Source organism: Simochromis diagramma, unplaced genomic scaffold, assembly GCF_900408965.1.
Source record: "Simochromis diagramma unplaced genomic scaffold, fSimDia1.1 OVJJ01000603.1, whole genome shotgun sequence".
NCBI classification, from domain to species: Eukaryota; Metazoa; Chordata; class Actinopteri; order Cichliformes; family Cichlidae; genus Simochromis; species Simochromis diagramma.
In genome coordinates, this window is record NW_024387414.1 from 1369893 (window position 1) to 1388673 (window position 18781).

The window sequence follows — 18781 nt, forward strand, 5'->3', positions numbered from 1 at the left end:
GTCCTAAATCAGAAATGAGTCCATCAGAGGGACAGCTCAGAGTCAGAGAGGCTGAGATGGTCTGAGCGTGTGCAGAGGAGGGAGGGTGGAGGATGAAGTTGGAGCTGCCAGGCAGGAGAAGAGGAAGAGCTCAGAGGAGATTCATGGATGTAGTGAAGGAGGACATGCAGAGGAGGAAGCTGGGACAGGAGGAGGTGGAGAGGACTGGAAGAAGAAGAAAGTCTACTGGTGTGGAGAGGATAATCCCAGTTACTTTCTTTGTGTGGTAGTTTTCAGAGGTGGGTTTGCAGGGATGGGGTTTTTAAAGAATCTTCACCTACTCGGAACACATGTCACAGCTTGTGAAGAAACAAAACAATCTGAAAGGGAAAACGTTCGAACGGCTCGTCAGAATGAAGAAACCGGCTCGGGTCTCCCAGACGTCGTCTGTTGTCAGGTTTCCCAGTTTCCACACCGTGTTAGGTGGATGTGACGCGAGGGTCACCTCTGCCGGTCTGATGGATGCTCAGAGGTTAAACAGAAGAACCAGCCGACACTTGGATGGATGGCGAGTACAACAGCAGAGCATGCCACTATAAAAAGCTTTGAATTATACAGTGATCTATTTCACAGGTACACAGAGGAACGGATGTGTCACTTCTCCATAAAAAGATGAGCTGTTTTCTAGAGCGGTCCGAGTAGAATAGCGCTCCTACACTCTACAACCAAAGTCAAATATACAGATAAGAGTTAATACGGAGTTACAATGTGTAACCCGGTTTGTGCACAACACTCCATACATTTATCTATGTATTTCCATTCATCTTTTTCTGGTTACATAAAAGAGTAACATATAGTGTGGATGGCTAATGTTTGACACTGAATATTCCATAAACCACTCCCATAATTATCCAGGTAAAAAAACAGAAACCTATTTCAAGCTACAACTAGAGTGATCAGTACACCGCAAAACCCGACATACATCATAGACGCTAGGAGAGTGTATACATATATATGTATACATATATATATATAGATATACACATATATCTATAATATATATATGTGTATATGAGAATATATATATATATATAGATATATAATAGAGTATATATAAGTACACATATATATATAGAATATATATATATATATATAATATATATATATATAATACACATATATATAATATATATAATATATATAGATATATAGGAGTAAATATATATAGTATAATACACATTAGAAGAATAAATATAATTGATAGTATATATATCAATATATCATATATATATCCCTCTATACTATATAATATTATATCATATTATAAACCTAAATATCTATATAACATAAATATATACTAATATATTGTGTATATTTATATATCATATATTATACACATTATATATATTTATGGGTCTTATCAAATGCATTTGTACACAGTGACAGGTGATCATGAGTGATGTGTACAGGTAGGTCTGTGCAGTCAGTATAAATACTGTCTGATGGTTATCTACACTGTGTGAGTATGACGTACACCTGGAGGAACACACCTGACCTGTCGCACAAGGTGTGACTCAAAGGTTCTGAGAGCGGGTCCATCTGTCTGCTTAGTCATCAACGTTTCCCCAGGTCCAAACTCTGAGGAAGACGGTGAAGAAGGTCCAACTCAGTCGAGGGATCAGCGTGGCTGTTCTCGCAGACACACCGCGGTGTCCAGGCTGGGGTGTCGGCGAGGAGAGGGGTTTAAAGGAGATGCAGAACTGACTGTGAGCCAGTGGAGGCTCATATGGGTGGGGCTGAGAAGTTTTGAATGTACTGTAGAACTCATCTAGGGCTGTGATTGGTCGACCGAACGGGGCATCGTTACAGTAGTCCAGGTGGGAGGCGATGAAAGGCATGAATAGAGGTTTCAGCTGCAGAGGCTGAAAGTCTGAGAGCACTGGCTCGAGTCTGGAGATGTTCTTTAAGTGGCAGGATGCAGTTTCAGAGATGGAGGTAAGATTGGTTGGATACCTCATGAGCTAAAATGTCCAGGTCTCTGTAAAAGGTCGTGTCCCTGCCGGGCGGAAGCAAACGCCATCACGTGGCTGGAAGAAGATGCTGACAATGGACCAAACGCCCACAGCACGAGGCCAGTCGTTAATCTGCTCCTCTGCGGTTTGGACTACTCGCTGTGAACAAGCGCCGAGCGTTCAGGTATTTGGTGTCCGGGACAGCGTGTCAAAGGTCAAAGGTCTGCAGCACGTTAAACAGCCTCGTGCATCGCAGGAGACGCGTGGACCAGAAACAGGTTGGTACGACAAAAAAGTTCACCTGATTTAAACTGAGCAGGTATGCTGGATATCAGCGGGCCGAATTTATATCAGGTGACGTTTCTGGACGAGTTCTCAGAACCTTGTGATCACATCCAAGTCGCAGAGCAAGCACAGATGCACCAATACTGTGTTTCTACTGTGTTTCTACTGTGTGCGACAAACTACAGGAAGTAGTACATGTAAAAAGTCGTTTTTCAGCAGTTAGTGAGGAGGCAGGTCAGGACCGTAAGTTTGTGGACACAAGCTCTGCAGTTTCACACACACCACAGTGGACGCCAGCTTTAACTCAAGGGTGAATTAAACTTGCATTCTCTCCAACGATCACCAGGGGGCGACATCTCTCCAATCTGATAGACGTCTATGAGAAAATGGGAGGTCAGTAACACTTATGGTGTCAGTCGGCGTCTCGGGTCTTATCGTTTAATTTGGAGATTGTGGTCTCATGAGTCCGAGTCCCTCACTCATACAGTCTGCAGCCAATCAGACAAAAGCTGTTGTTAAAAAGGGAGGAGCTTATTCCAGACTGCTCAGTCTGTGACGTGCAGAGGCAAAATGATCCAATAACTTACAGGCCTGAGCGTACAAACATAAAACACAAGCACTGCGTCAGCGTGTGAGGAGATAAATCTGGGCGTTTCACATCATGTTTGTTCACTCTGGAGCCTGAATGACACCCACAGCAACACACAGACGGGTCATGTTGTTGTGTTACCTCTGAGCTCTCACTGATTTCAGTCACAGACGTTTCAGTGAAGCCTACAGCTTTTTGTTGATATAAAAAAAAACATGAACTAACGCTGAATGTGCCGAGACATTTACCGTTACCGGCACAGCGCGACAGAAATGCTTATACTGGGTTTGCTTTAGTCAGCCTAGCTTTCATTAACCATTGTTTACATTCATCCTTTAAAATGGATTCAATTCCACAAAAACCACGCTGCGGTTACAGAGCGCAGCTGGTTAGCTACAGCAGAGCTATAAATAAATCCAGACGGCTTCAGCTCTGTCGTCAGACTGCACCGGGGTTTCCTTTTGAATAAAGCGAGCTCGGACGGCCGGGTCAGTACGAACAGCTGACTCTGTTTGCTGATTGTTCGGAAGGTGCAGTCAGATCGAAGCGAGCCGGCCGAAACTTTTGAGTTTTTCTGTGCTTTTGTGAATTTTCAGCAGGTTCATTCTGCTGGGCTTTTAGCTACCTCCACAATAACACCAACACAGAACATTTTAACTGTGGTCAACATCTGGATCACACCTCTGGAACAACATCTGCTTCAGCCAATCAGCATTTAGGATTTAGAGAGCCCTGCTGCTGATGTCATCAAAAGACGTGCAGAGATCAACGTGAGCAGTTCGACGAGTCGGACAGCAACATCGAAAAAATGCTAACACAACCAATAAGCATTCACAGCACCTGGCCAGCTCACCTGAGCAACGACAGGTGCCTTACTGTGCACGCGGTCGCTGCCTGATCTGTACCGGAGACCCGATTTATTCCACACGTGTGCAAACACGCTCACACTTCCTGTCACAGTTTAAAAGTAATATTTTTCTTGCTGGTGTTACCTGATACCTACGTCTTCTGTTGTGAAGAAATTAATATGGCATATTTATTCTTGTTTGTCTAAAGCAGCCTTCTTTTATCTGCCAGTTTCCCCTCAAACAGACACATTTATAGAGGAAATCTTTAACTTTATAGGTTTGATTGATAAATATCTTTAAACACGTGCTTAGTTTGACTTTTTAATTTTTGCATAGTCGAAAGAATAATTTGTTCATATTTTACAGTCACTTTGTAACTAATCCAAGTTTTTATTATTAACACGCTGAATCACAAAAAACTATTTATTTATATTCGGTGGTTTTTAAATGTTGTCGATGTTGGCAGGAGAGCGCTCTGTGATGACATCACAAACACCGATTGGCTAACGCAGCTGTTGCTCAGATCTGCGTGTCCGTCTGTGACGAGGTTTCCAAGATTCACGGTTCGGACTAAAGCTAAAACTTTACGCTCCTAAATCAGCTACTTTAAGAGACGTGAAGCTTAAACACAGTAAATTAAAACACATCGCTGTCGCCTCAGGCCGAGTAGAAACAAATCAAATCAAGAATAAAGCTCCATTAAAAACACACATTATGGTATCAAAGCTCCTAAAGGTTTACATGTACTTAATGCCACTTAAAATATCCTTCAAATCATCGCATGAAACTAATTACAACCTTCAGCCGTTGATTTTCGAGGCTTCTCCTGGGATTAAGTGAGAGTGCTGAGAAATAACCCGTGTGACGTAATGCCCAGTCTCAAGCCTGGTACCAATGTGGAGGCTGATACCAGCATCAGTAAGGGTGCATCTTTCATACAAACACACACTGAAGAACAGGAAGTGGAGGTGTCGATGGCAGCCAGCAGGTGGTGCTGATGAGAAATCATGTCGTGGGGTCACCGTGCCAACGTCGCAGCTACGCACAACGATTTCCCCTCTAGTGTTCCTCTAAGAGCAGCTGGTTCTGAGGAAGGAAAAGACAGCGTGTTCAGAAAAGCTAAAGCAGACTCGTCTCAGGCACTTTCACATTCAGCACATTTCATGTCTAATCCATTGGCTTTTTTAACATTGTTGCGGGAGCACATTTGTGAGGACTCTGTGCAGGCCAGTCAACCACACCAGTCTGGCTCATCCAAGTCTTTATGGACCTGCTTTTTGCACTGGTGCGCAGCCATGTTGGAACAGGAAGTGGCCATCCCCAAACCGTCCACACATAGTTGGGAGCATGAAATTGTCCGAAGTGTCTCTGATTGCTAAAGCATGAAGACTTCATTAGAAGTAGAGGGCCGAGCCCAGCTCCTGAACTCCGACCCTACACCAAACTTTACACTTGGCACATTGCAGTCAGACCAATACCCAGCTACACATGGAGTGTACAAAGAAAGCTGAACAGCTATGTTGGCTACCACATTGGATTGCTGGTTGCAAAACACAACACAGTCATAAATGTCTCATAAAAGCATTTAAGCCTTGGTCTAATTAAAAGCTTCGTGGAATAAAGCTTTAGCTGCTTCTTAAAAGTCTCCACAGAGTCCAAACTCCGCAGTGCACTCCACAGTCCGGGTGCAACAGGATCTGAAACCAGTGTGAGGGAGTGAAAGGTTTTGATTCGATGACCTCAGGCTAAAAGTTCATTAAGGGCGAGATTTATGGGCAAAGGAGCGAATGTTCAGAAGGCCAATCCAACAAAAACATGTCAGCGCGAGCTGGTCGCAGTGAGACTCACAGCAAACACTTTGTCTGCTCTCCAGCCGCACCGTGGGATCAGCCACTGGTTTGGCGATGCAAGCGGCGAGGGCACAGCGGTAAGGCCGCAATCGACAGAATCCAGAGCATCCAGCGAGAAAAACTGACGCTGCAGTGGCTGCGAGGGCGCATTTCCAACCACAACCTGAAGAGTAACTGGCAACAAAAACCAGGGACGGCTCCAGTCCAATTGGTGGATCTCCGACCTGGAGGCTCGTCCAATCTGCTCCTGAATGAGAGCCCCACAGCCTTTTTCCTCAATATCTTCTTAGGATTCCCTGAGGTACGGTCCACGAGTAGTGAAAAATATTCATGTGCCACAAACGGTGGCAGAGAAGTTCTCTTATAACTGACCCAGTCATCAAAAAGCTGTTTGATGTGGAGCAGGGAGGAACGGTCATCAAACACAGCAGCAGAGGTAAATGCATCGTCTGCATTTATATTTGAAGGCTTCTTGAATTTGTACCAAGGATGTATAGAACAAATCTTTTTTGTTCTTTTCTATTCGTGTATAGTTTCCCAGTGATTTAAAACAGGGGTTAAAAACAACTTGGTTTGGGTTGAAACGCACACTTCCAACTGAAACCCTGTTTATCAGTTTGGATGCATAACTCGAACCCCTTTCTTGCCTCCGAGTGCTAACATCTTTTATTCCCACCTTACTGTCGGTGGTGTTCTGCATGAGGTCGTTGTCAGGGTCCCCTCCCTCCGAGCCGCTCTTCTGGTCATCATCCTTCCCGTCTTTCCCCAGGTCGTCCTCTCCAGACGAGATCCTCGACAGCTTTGAGGATTTCTGAGGCAGAAAAACGAGCATCAGCAGACAAACTACACATAGTTACAGACATTTAGCTCATAGAGCAGTTCAACCGGACAACCAAACATCAGAGCAAATATCTTTAAAAGCCCAACTCACTGCAAACCCCTTTGAAACCCTACGCCAGAAACGGACATGCAATATGTAAGGACACATTCCACAAAGGCCAATTTCTGGAGGAAGACTGCCGAATGAATGAATGTGAGGAAATGCTCAAAGAAGTGGAAACACTTGAGGGACATCTTTGTTGGTTGTGTTGCGGAGCATACAACATAACATTAGGCTGTCTGCTCCACAAAGACTTACTGCAGCCTGCAGCAGCAGGTCTGCTCAAACAACTAATTTTAACAGAAGTGATGAATCAGGTTATGAAGAGAAATGAATGAAATTCTTTGTGTGACATAACAGATACAACAGGCAGCAAAGCAAAAACAAAACTCAAAGAACAATCACAGTGACAGCCCCTCCCGGAGCCCGGTTCTGATAGAGGTCACTTCCTGTTCGTCTTCTTTCCCACTGTCACCAAGTGCTGCTCACAGGGAATCGTCTCTAATTCTGCAACTATGTAACTGCGTTATATAAAATATATAAAGTTACATATGAGCTGAGTCAAAGTCCAGACCTGAAAACATGATTTTAGCTTTAATATGAGCTCATTTCTGTTTCTTTGTCCCCATCTGATGAACACACACACACACTCGTTTTCATATCTTAATGAGGACATCTCATTGACATAATGCCTTCTCGAGCTCCTGACCCTAACCATCAAAAATGAATGCCTAATCCAAACCTTTACCCTAAACTTAACTGTAACCCTGACACTAAAACCACATTTCGAGTCTCAAACTTGTGGGGACCTGGACTAGCCTTCCAATGTGTTGTCCTCACAAAGATGTCTAAACATGTACACCACACACACACGCTGCTCCCGGGAGCGCAGCACATTCCTTCGGATGCACCACATGTGCCGTGTGTAATGGAGACCAGTTGCTAGGCAACTGTGGTTGCTAAGTGAAGAGCAGGATGCGAGTGACTTTTTCAACCTGCCTCCATTTACAGCAGCTTAAACATGACTACAGTAACACAGAGAGAGAGGGAGGGAGAGCTTTCCTCCAGAATAAAGGTCAAACAAAAGACGGAGGACGTGAAAAACACGGGGAAGGTCGTCGGGAGGAGACGCTGCCGCGAGGGCGCCAAACATCTGGGTGAATGAAGGGCAAAAGGATGAAGGTTTAGACTCATTTTGAGCAATTAAAAAAATATTTAGCCGTGAGATTCAAACGATGTCTGCGACGCGGCTTTGACGTGATCCTCTGCAGCATCCATCAGATATCAGCTGGTTTTATTTCAGACGTTTGTTAACATCAACAAATCAAACATTCACGTCGCCCTGCTTCATGAAATGTTCCTCAAACAGCACAAAACCGATCATCTGTTAGGTCCCGAGCGAGTAACGTGAGTCAACACTCACCACATCACCGCGTGTGCTCACGGCGATGAAGGGAGACCGAGCTCCCTGATGTTCTTTTAAAATCCATTTAAATATCTGACCAAAGCTTTATTGTTGGGTTTGTGGAGAGCAGGAGAACGCGAGAATAATAACTCAGACTTTTTAAATCTGGACGATTCATCTCAGATTTCTAGCTGAAACCTGGAGGTAGCGCCGAAACCTGCAGTTCCACTAATGTCCAGCAGAGGCTCCACAGTGAGTCACTCTCATTTAAAAACGTGTTTCCAGCCTGCCGTCGGAGCCCGTGGGAACATGTTGATTCAAGCTTTTCACACTAACAGACATATTTGACCCCAGCAGGTCAGATTACTGCGGCATAGCTGATGACCTCTCCTGCTCAAACCTGAAACAAGCAGCGTAACGAGCACAGACTCGTTTCGCACTCCCCTGTCTGCAGGACGCTACCTTGGAGCTGGCCGTCTTTTTCCGTTTGGACCCGGTCTTGTCTCCTTTCAGTTTCTCCTTGTCGTCTTCCTCCTCGACGGAGTCGCCCTCTTCGCCCTCGCTGCTGCCATCGGCGGCGTTCCCGCCCTCCTCCATCTCCGACGAGCTCTGCTGCTGGATGGCCTGCGAGCAGACAACGCCGCGTTTGATTAGAAAAGCTGAAAGGAGGATGTTTATTGTGAAAGGCTTTTCTTTGAAGCTTCAGCGCCCACTGACCTGATAGCCGGTGAACTTCACTCCGGGGTTGTTCTCAATCTCCCACAGGCCCTCGTTGAATCCTTTCCTCTTGTTGGACTTGCCAAATTTGTCTTTGTACTCCTTGTAGGGAAGAAGATCCTTTGGACCCAAGAATGCACTGAAAAAGACGCAGAAGAAGAAGCGGACAGGTTTACTTCTGTTATCATAACTAAAAACACCCAGAGCGGCTTTACTGAATGATCTGAAGTTCATTGATGAACATGCGGCGTTTTCACGAGGCTCTGAGGAGACAATCTGGACGGCTCCATCGCCGGTTGGTGATATTTTTGATAGTTTAGTGAAAACGAAGCTCCATAAATATTTGACTTGTAGAGCGTGACGGCTGAATATGACCACACAGTGGAGCCTGCTGCCTCTTTTTATCCTCCTTCCCGACTCCAACCGGACCGTTATTTACAAAACAAACGTCAAGATTCATTCTTTATTTCTCAGACGTCTGAGGAGTCGCCCCCTGCTGGACACCAGAGACAATGCTAGTATCAGATCTATGTCCATCTTTTATATACAGTGTGTGTGATCATGTGTGATGAGCAGGGCTGATCTTACTGGATGAGAGCATGGATAGCACCAGACTGAAAGTAACTAAGTACATGTACTTGAGTACTTTTTGTTTCCGTGTTTAAATGTTGATCTTTTAACTCTGAACATTTGAAACTTTCAGTTCCTTCACTGCGTGGCTATTAAGCATAAATGTCCTGATATACAAAGATGACTCATCAGGGATGGAGCGGCTCTTCCAGAGATTCTAAATCCCAGGAATCTGATTGAAACCAGGGATCTTTCAGGTGTCGAACAACACGACGGATCCACAAATCAGAATATTTTTATTGTCCTTGTAACAAGTACAACAAAATATTGAAAATAAACAAAAACATCTGTATATGTGTTTACAGATGAAGCTACGCAGCAGTATAAAGGCAGTCTGTGTTACCTGTAAGGTCTGTGCATCATGTTGATATGCTTTCATGCTCTATATAATTATGTTCTGGTATTATTTTTATTATATGCTGCAGTAAATAAACACAGACTTTAAAAACTTTCTCAGCTGGAGTTTTATTAAAGTTCTGGTGGTTTTGTTTTGAGGAAAGGTCAAAATTCCTGTATGCAGAAAAACAGCCAGCATGTAAATAATTCAAATCATCTGGAACGTTAAAGCGAGACAAACGCCAATGAATCGATAAATCTGCTAATATCATGGATATGAGTGTACACACATTTTAACTCCTGTGCAGCCGATTTCCACGGACCGCCCTCCGTAGGAGGCCAAACGCCAGTTTGAGTTTATGCTCTGGATTTATTTCGGATCAAATATCGTGATTCCCGGCCCGTGGACCCGAGCGCTGCAGCTGCTGCTCGCCTCGTAAACACAAGCTGAAAAATAAAAAGGTGCGTACGTTTCATGGGTCCCGAAGAAGAAGATGGGGTATTTGTTGGCAGGTGGCTTGACAGCTCCTTCAGGAAGCTCATCAATCTGAAGCAGAGAGAGAAAGTGAATATTTATCAGAGCGATGACCAACCGAGGTCACAGAAGCCTGGAGAGAGGTCAGCGTGTTGGAGGAGGTAGGATGAAAACAACAACAAACTGTATTTATACAGCAGCGTAACAGTTACAGAAGCATCGTTTCTATCTGTGAGGATTTTTAACACATTCATGAGTTTCAATGAAGAAATTTCTCTTACAGGAAACACGACAGACACGAAACAGAGATAAAAACAAAACGAGCATTTGGTTATAAAACAGCGTGTTGGACTTACAAAGAGAAACGAATGAAGCAAGGCGCTGAAACTACTTATGTTTCATTAGAGAGGAGTTTCACACTACTTTAAATGATAGTTTTAAACAATTTCCAGCAGCTAAAATTAAATACATGTAGATCCAACCCCCGGTCCCCACAGCGCCTCCTGTGGGCAGTGATGATGCTTCTTTAGGCTGTCCCCACAGAGTGCCATACCCTCACCGAGCAGGGTAATCATGATGTTGATGCTTCACAGGGTAAAGGCGGAATGGACTTCCTCTATACATAGTGCTTTCTAACGACATCCATACACATTCATACTCCGATGGACGCATCGGAGAGCAAGTTCAGGTTAGTATCTTGCCCAAGGATGCTTGACATGCAGGCTGGAGGAGCCAGGGGATCGAACCACCAACCTTCCAATCAGGGGGTGACCAGCTCTACCTCCTGAGCTACAGCCACCCGAAGGTGAACTCTTCACCTGGGACTAAGGCACACAAACTCCTCCACCACGATGGGGAGGTGATTCAGAGCGTGGAGCCTCACAGGTGAGGTGTTCTGGGCATGTCGGGGGGTGAGACCCTGGGGCAGACCCAGGCCACGCTGGGGAGATTATTTCTCCTTCACTCACTACGTGTTAACAGACCTCTCTGCATTGAATCATACCTGTTATTAATCTCTGTCTTTATCCTGTCTTCCTTCTTCCACCCCAACCAATCACAGCAGATGGCCCCGCCCCTCCCTGAGCCTGGTTCTGCTGGAGGTTTCTTCCTGTTAAAAGGGAGTTTTTCCTTCCCACTGTCACCAAAGTGCTGCTCACGGGGGGTCATATGATTGTTGGGTTTTTCTCTGTATGTGTTATTGTAGGGTCGACCTTACAATATAAAGCACCTTGAGGCGACTGTTGCTGTGATTTGGTGCTGTGTAAATAAAATCTGCCGGGTGGGGAATGCCTCGGTGAGGTGGAGGAGGTGGGCGGGGAGCTTGAAGCGCTGCTGCTTAGACTGCAATGACTCGGACAAACAGCAGGAGATGGATAAACAAGTAGGGAGGATAAAAAATACAATAAATGATATGTGAGTGCTGTCAGATTAGAAACAGATGAGCTTCCTGAAAACATGCTGTGAGTAAAGTACCTGCGGTCTGAGGACACTGATGGAGAAGTCCTCCACCCAGGACCAAGAACCCATCTAACTAGAACCATTCAAAGGTATGAGGCCGTGCTGTTAGATCACAGACACTTTCACAGGCCCCCGGGCCGTATGTTTGACACCCTTACTTCAGAGAAACAGCCCAATAGAAGTTACAGTGAAATGTTTTTCTCTGTGCCATTATCCATCAGCTGATCACTACTCAACCACATCGTACATTTTTAAATGTCTACCTGATACAGCCACGTGTTATATGTGGTCTGATTCTTGTATAGCGAGTACTTCTGCACTCAGAGCACATTTTTCATGCTCTAACATCCATACTCTGATGGATGCACCAGAGGGAAGCATGTCAACTAGAGCAGACTGGGACTGAACCAGCAACCTTCTGATTAGTATTGCCCTGCTGCATCACCTGAGCCACAGCCACCCTTCAGTACAGTCAGAGCTTTCCAATGGGTCGGTGCTCCTCTGGCAATCCGAGTCAAACCTCTCTAAGAGGAGATGAATCCATACACGCTCTCATATATGAATCATTTCTGTGTTTAAACTTTGCTTGTGCATGGAGGAACCTCCTGCCCACTGACACACCGAGTCTGACGTGAATCAGAGTTTTTGTTGTGAAGTGACAGGAGTTTGGGTGGAGCGTGTCCCGTTCATCCACTTTTACAGTCAAATATTCCTAAACTTTAGAGGACATAACAAATGTCGCCGTGCTTCGCTGCACCTTCTGCAGGGTGGAAGCTGAAGCACTGTAGGAGCCCATCACGTCGGTAACATCCTGAACCTGCTGTCAGGATTTTATCTCACATTTTCTAAAAGAACCTTTGATAAAACCTCAAACAGCAAAACCATCCTGACAGGGTCCAAACTTTCTCTCTTAGACTTGGACTTTATCTGAAACGATCAGCATCCTGCACACGGTCCCTGAGCATCACCAGGTGAGCACAGGTGTGCACAGGTGTCCACAGTCACTCCTGACTGCAGGAAAATAAATCTGCATTCGTGTATTATGTGAATGCAGTCATGTGAGGACTTGCAGGAGCCGTGGGTCACTCGTGCTGCGTGAGTGGCAGGTATACGTACAGGTATACACGAGCCGTGTTTGAAGCACGGGCTCGTTTTAGTGATGTGGGACAGCAGCGAGAAGCCGACAGAAACACGGCGCGTGAGCGGGGTTACCTGAGGTCATGTGCAGGTTTAACATCACAACCACATTAAAACACGCGCATGCACGCACGCATGCAGTGCGAAGCTGGGAGAGAAGCGCAGTTTCGCAGAAAATGGAGCCCTGCTAAGGGCCCCGAACTCGGTGTAAGATGCCCGCACACGGACGTTGCCCGGGGCCGCAAATGCGCAGAGAAATGCGGCTCCGCTCCCGCAGCAGCGGCAGGACCGCGCGCACCGACCCCGCCTCCCGCGCTCCCAGCCCAGACTCACCCTGGCCGGCCAGTGCGGGTATCCCTTCATCTTCGCGAAAACCAAATCTCCTGCCTTGTAGTCCCGCGGCCGAGGGCGAGCCATGTCTGCGGTGGAGCTCCGAGCCTGTGCAGTCCTTCAGTGCCGCGCGGGCTCAACGACCATCGGAGTGTTTACCCGCCGCAGTCACACCGACAGAAATAATTAAAGAAAGGCGGAAAACGGGCCTGACTGACGGGGCTGCCGTTACCCTCGGAGGCGGCCGTAAACGCGGCGGGAATGGCCTACGTAAGAAGCGTAAGAAGCGCGGAGAGCCACAGCGGGGGAAAGACTCGACTTCCGGCCTTCAGAATAAAACGGCACTGCTGCTCGAACGTCCCCAGCAAACACTTCCGGTTAAATACCCGTCAGCTGACCGGTGGCTGGAAATGTTTTTATTTTTTTTAAATCAACTTTATTTGATAAAGGAACAAAGTACAAGAGCAGTAGCTACCTTAGCAGAACAAAGATTACATAAAATATGTACTCTACAAAATAATTTCAGAAGCTTAACACAGAAGAAAAAATATGGATGTTGCAGGGAGAGCGAACAAAAACAGACAAAAAGCAGACAAAAAACAGAGCCTCGCATTAATTACGCCTCTGAATATTTAATTTAAGCAGACTAATAACGGCATAATTGCTTTGTGATTAGAGGAATGTTTGATAGTGTCAGTATAGTTGTCGAATTCCATCAAGAAATTGAGGAAATTTAGTTTTCTGTTAACCTTATGTTTGTGAATATGAAAAAAGATTAGTAAATTATTATTTTTTTAAATGTCTTGAGTCATGCTCAATAATCCAGGTAAGTAAATTCCCAAAAGTTGATTCTGTTCATCTGGACGTTTTCAGTGGGAGAAACGTTCATCATCATCATCCAGGTGACTCCTTCAGTCTCAGCTTTCCTCCAAACACTGCAGCTGGATTCTTCTTTCCATGTAAAGACGAAGATCTGGCTTTGCACACATACATAAACGAAAGTTCCTCATGAAAGTGCAACCTAACATTCTAGCTTTAACCTCTCTGCAGCTTTTTGCTTCAGGTTTCATCTTTTGGCTTTTGTGCAGTTTTGAGGAGTGTTGCAAACTCTGTCTGGATTTCTCTGTGGACCTATCACAGCTCCACACTGTAACTTCCTGTTTGACATGGTTTTGGTGCATTGGCTCAGGAGCTTCGGTGAAGACGAGATGTTAGCTTCTTTTTGCTTGTAGTTTAACTGAAGCTAGTTTAAGATAAATCTGATGCTCTGCTTCTCTGGATTCAAATGCAGGCTCCACTCTGCTTTATTGATGATGTCTTTCATTCCCTCAGAGTGATCAGATTCAGGTGGACGTTAGAGGAACTGCAGTTTTGGTATTTAATTTCAGCTCTGCTCGCGTAATGGTGATTACGTCCATCTTCTATATACAGTCTGTGACTTATTTCAACTACCTTAACTGACAGGAAGTCCACCCTTCTGTTAGCAGGCATCAGTGCCTGTGTGTTAACCAGCTGAGATAGTCCTGATCAGCCAAAACACTAAAAACAATACCGGCTAAATCCATCTTTCATATAAATGTCTTTAATGTGTCCTGTTTAATGTAATGCTTGCAGACTGTTTTATGTCTGGCAGGTCTTCCTGATGTGTGGAAACTCAGAAGAATCAGAATCTTTATTGTGCTTTCGAACAATGAAAACTGTATGCAAATGTGTTCAGTACAAGTGAAAACAAAACTTTTAAGAGACAGAAGTATATATGTACAATAAATTAAAAAAACAAAACAAAAAAAAGCTGCACCTGGTTAGAGAAGGTTTATTTATTCAGTGTTTCACAGACTCCAGATGTTCATGTGAGGTTATCTGTCTGTGCGTGGAGCTGACGGTCCTTCCTCTGCATCCCAGCTGCTTCCTACAGGTGGCGTCGCTGCAGCAGATGTGGAGGCCCTGTCACACTCCTCCACCGGTTCCTTTGATACCCAGGCGCTCTCTAATATGTCGCTGACCTTCAGCCGCTGCTCCACGATGGGGTGCAGAATTCTTCGGATCAGGTCTTTAGCCTCTGGGGAAACTGGAGGATCCTTTGGAAAGTTAAAGCGGCGTTTCTTCTGAAGCTGCGCCTGCTTTTTAAAGTTGGAGCAGTTAAAGGGCACCGAGCCGTACAGCATCATGTAGAGCACAACGCCCATGCTCCACACATCTGACACTTTGGGGTCGTAAGGAATACTGTGCAGAACCTCTGGGGCTGCGTACAACGACGTCCCGCAGAAGGTTCTGCTCAGCACGACCCGACCGTCCACATACGTCAGCGTCTTGCTTAAACCAAAGTCGCCCACTTTGAGGTTGTACTTTGCATCCAGGAACAGGTTTTCACATTTCAGGTCTCTATGGGCCACGTTCCTGCTGTGAAGATACTCCACTGCCCTGCACAGCTGGGAGAAAAGCTTGTGGCTGAAGCGCTCTGGTAAGGCCAGTTTGCTGTTGATGTAATTTAGGAGGTCTCCTTTGACACAGAGCTCCATCACCATGTAGACCTGCGACATGGAAGCATACAGAGAAATAAATCCAGAAATTCTCGTCTAACAACACAAGCGCTGACCATCAGGTGACCCAGCGCGCTCATTTATGACCCTTATCGTATTATTTCAGCTCGCTATCATCAAACAAGCCTGATGCGTCAGAGGTGCAAGCGTGCTCCGACGCTCCACAGACAGACGCCCTCATCAGGCCTCCATTATACTGACAATTCGTTATTAGATGGAGAGCGTGAAGATCGGCGTGGACGTCTGCGTGCCTGCTAGTCTTCTGAGACTTTACATTACAAAGCATCAACTCAAAGAAGTATAAGAAGGATGAGTCTCCAGCTGTCTGTATCAGAGTATAGGTGAGACTAAAGCAGGCGGGGAGGGTATCAGGGCCATAATTTCCATTTATTGGGTGAGAAACCATATTTTACACCTTAAATAGATAACAGAAATGGCTTCCTAATGAATCACTTGTCCCAACTAATCAGCAAAGATCACAGTTAGTGACATTTTGCTCCTGACCCACTTCCACACTCGTGGTCGTAACATCAACACTAACCGAAGTAAGCTGATGAAACCCGTCCATCAGTAGTTGGTCTAAATGTTGATCGGTGTTGTTTGTGTTGGATTTCTAGTAATTACTTGTTATTAGACATGTAGCAGATGAGCGAGTGAGCTATACTCGTGTAGCCATATTATAAACATAGAACAGTGGTGGCCAGCTTTAATAATCAAAAGTATGAGCAATGCAATAAGAATTAAAACTAATGCCTGAGATGATAAACCATGCAGGAATCCCTGCAGTTCCTCTAACGTCCAGCAGAGGCAGCAGTGAGTCAGTCCCCATAGACTCCCATGTTAAAACTTTACAGCAGAAGTAACCATGTTTCCAGCCTGATACACAAACTGTTTGTCTCTGTAGATAACTTCACCTTCATAACAACTACAGGCAGAAGGTTTATATAACTCCCGTTTTAAAATCGTATTAAGACTTAAAGTCTGCCATTTTAGGGGCGTGGCCTCTTTGACAGACAGGTGGATGGCGACACAGGAGGCTGTAGCTGCTAGCTGTCCCTCTGGACAGTTTTTGTGCTATTAGAGGATTTTTAATGACATCATCTGACAATAATGTGGCTGCTGTGAAAATCCAGAATTTTATTTGAATGCTGCTGAGCACTGATTAGCAGGTATCTGCGTGTGAAGATGCAAGCAAGCGAATCAAGAATCAGCAAATAACGGCAGTAAGAGAAGCTTTAGGTTAGCTACGGTTAATTATCTTAAAATAGTTTTGGATTAAAGACACAACTTGGATTGATTATATTTAAACTCCTGTGTCTTTTGCAGTAAATACAAACTAATAAGCAGTCAGACGTGTTGCATCCATGCAAAGCATCTGTGAATGTGACCGTGAGCAGACACTGGCAGGCTCTGTGAGGTTACCGTACTAACAGACTGTCCAGGAAGTCTGCGCTCCAGTTTGAGTGAAATTTGAGGATTTTATTTGGATCTTACTGAGCTCTAATTAGCTGAACACTCAGCACTCCCCCCACTCGTCCAAATCTGGTCATTTCTTGCTCCAAAACCCAAGAAGTTAAGTGTATACTGACCAGAGGAGTCGCCCCCTGCTGGTCACTAGAATAAACCACGACCTTTACTTGTTTGTGCTGTCTTTGTAGCAGCAGAGCTCAGCGTGACACTAAAACAGCAGAGAGCACGAATGTCTTACCGTTCCTTTGGGCGACTCAAAGATCTCGTGAGTCTTAACGATGTTGGGATGATCCAAAGTTTCCAGGACGCCTTTTTCATGAGGCAGGAACTTTTCAATGTAAACAGTGGTGCATTTACTTATGTCAGTGACTTTTATGGCGACCATTTTCTTCATCTGGGTTGAGTATGCTTTCACAACTTCACCGAACATGCCTTGTCCCAGTCTGCCCTTATACTGGTAACCACGACTCTCCATGAAGCGTTTGTCCATGGTGGCTGTGGCTGCAGAGTTAGCTGTGACTCTGTGATGCCGGTTTAGTTTTCAGTGAACTGCCTTTATGACATCACTTTCTAGAACACCTGATTCTTAGAACTTTCCAGTCACAGGACAGAGGAACCAAGAGCAGAAATAACAAACTTAATTATAACAGGTTGTGTTTGAGTATCGGAGGGTCTGTTTGACCTTGGGGTGAATTATATGTGATGCCCACTGATGGGAAGACTTTTTTTTTATAGCTCAAACTAAACCAACCGTCTGATGAGCAGCACGTTACTTAGACTCTTAATCCTATGGAAGCAGTCGGTGTGACGGCAGAGACTCGTGTGAAAACTTTATCGTTCATGTCACTGTATTTATAGAGCTATGATATAACAGCTGTGTCACTGTTAACAATGAAAAACTAAACTCTACATATCATCCTGTTACAATATATGTTCAGATGATCAGAGTACTGGTAATCAGTGTTGGCCAAATACTTGAAAAAAGTAATCAGTAACTAATTACTGATTACTTCCTCAAAAAGTAATCCCGTTACTTTACTGATTACTTATTTTCAAAAGTAATTAATTACTTGGTTACTTAGTTACTTTTTAAAAACACGTTTTACAACCTGAAGAGGTGATAAAGCGATAGATCTTTCAGCCCAATTCTACTTTTTCTACATAATCCATCATACAAAATGTAATCAAATGGAAAAGTCTCTTTTTAAAACTTGTTTTATTAGTTTTAATCTTTTAACTTTATGCATCAAGCAACAATTTAATTATATGCAACATTCTCTGACTGGAAGAATTAGTTTACATTTAACCTATTTTCTGCACATTCCAGCACATAAAATAAAATATTTTTGTGTGTTTACACTCAGTCTTTCAAATAGATGCAAGTGAAACACAGCAGAAAATAAATAAAGTCAAAGACTCAGCGGTCCTGTTGCTCTATTTTCACCTGTAAAGCAGGAGTGGGGCAGGCGGAGGTTTACCCTGGTGCAGGTGTGCCGCGGTCAGTGGAAGAATCCGCGAGTTTCTCTGTGAGTTTCCCATTACGTCGTAGCTACTCGGCGCTTGTTTGGAAGTTTAGGGGTTTTTTCGCTGTAAAAATAAGTTTTCTTCCCACGCACAGCGGACACTAATGTTTTTGTCACTTTTTATGGAATCAAACTCAAAGTAAGGTCAGTACTTCCACGCTTTAAACGCTGCACGCTCATACTCTCTCTGCACTCGATATATGATCCATTGTTGATCTGCACACAGCTGTTGTCACTAACGGTGCAGTCGCTTACGTCACTGTCATGAGACATTCTCGCAAAAAAAATCACGGTTTTAGTAACGCAGTAACGCAGCG

General features: G+C 44.6%; 2 protein-coding genes across 2 annotated transcripts; both read right to left on the reverse strand.

Annotated features, from left to right (window-relative positions):
* Window positions 1-3907: 3907 nt before the first annotated feature.
* Window positions 3908-13230, reverse strand: hdgfl3 (HDGF like 3). The gene is made up of 6 exons (XM_040011638.1): window positions 12935-13230; window positions 10002-10078; window positions 8566-8704; window positions 8311-8472; window positions 6240-6374; window positions 3908-4799 (listed from the first exon to the last, which is right to left on the reverse strand). The coding sequence occupies exons 1-6, from the start codon at window positions 13016-13018 to the stop codon at window positions 4773-4775; spliced, it is 624 nt and encodes a 207-aa protein (XP_039867572.1). The 5' UTR covers window positions 13019-13230; the 3' UTR covers window positions 3908-4772.
* Window positions 13231-14534: 1304 nt separating this feature from the next.
* On the reverse strand, window positions 14535-17920 carry tssk6 (testis-specific serine kinase 6). The gene is made up of 2 exons (XM_040011637.1): window positions 17180-17920; window positions 14535-15462 (listed from the first exon to the last, which is right to left on the reverse strand). The coding sequence occupies exons 1-2, from the start codon at window positions 17429-17431 to the stop codon at window positions 14788-14790; spliced, it is 927 nt and encodes a 308-aa protein (XP_039867571.1). The 5' UTR covers window positions 17432-17920; the 3' UTR covers window positions 14535-14787.
* Window positions 17921-18781: the final 861 nt, after the last annotated feature.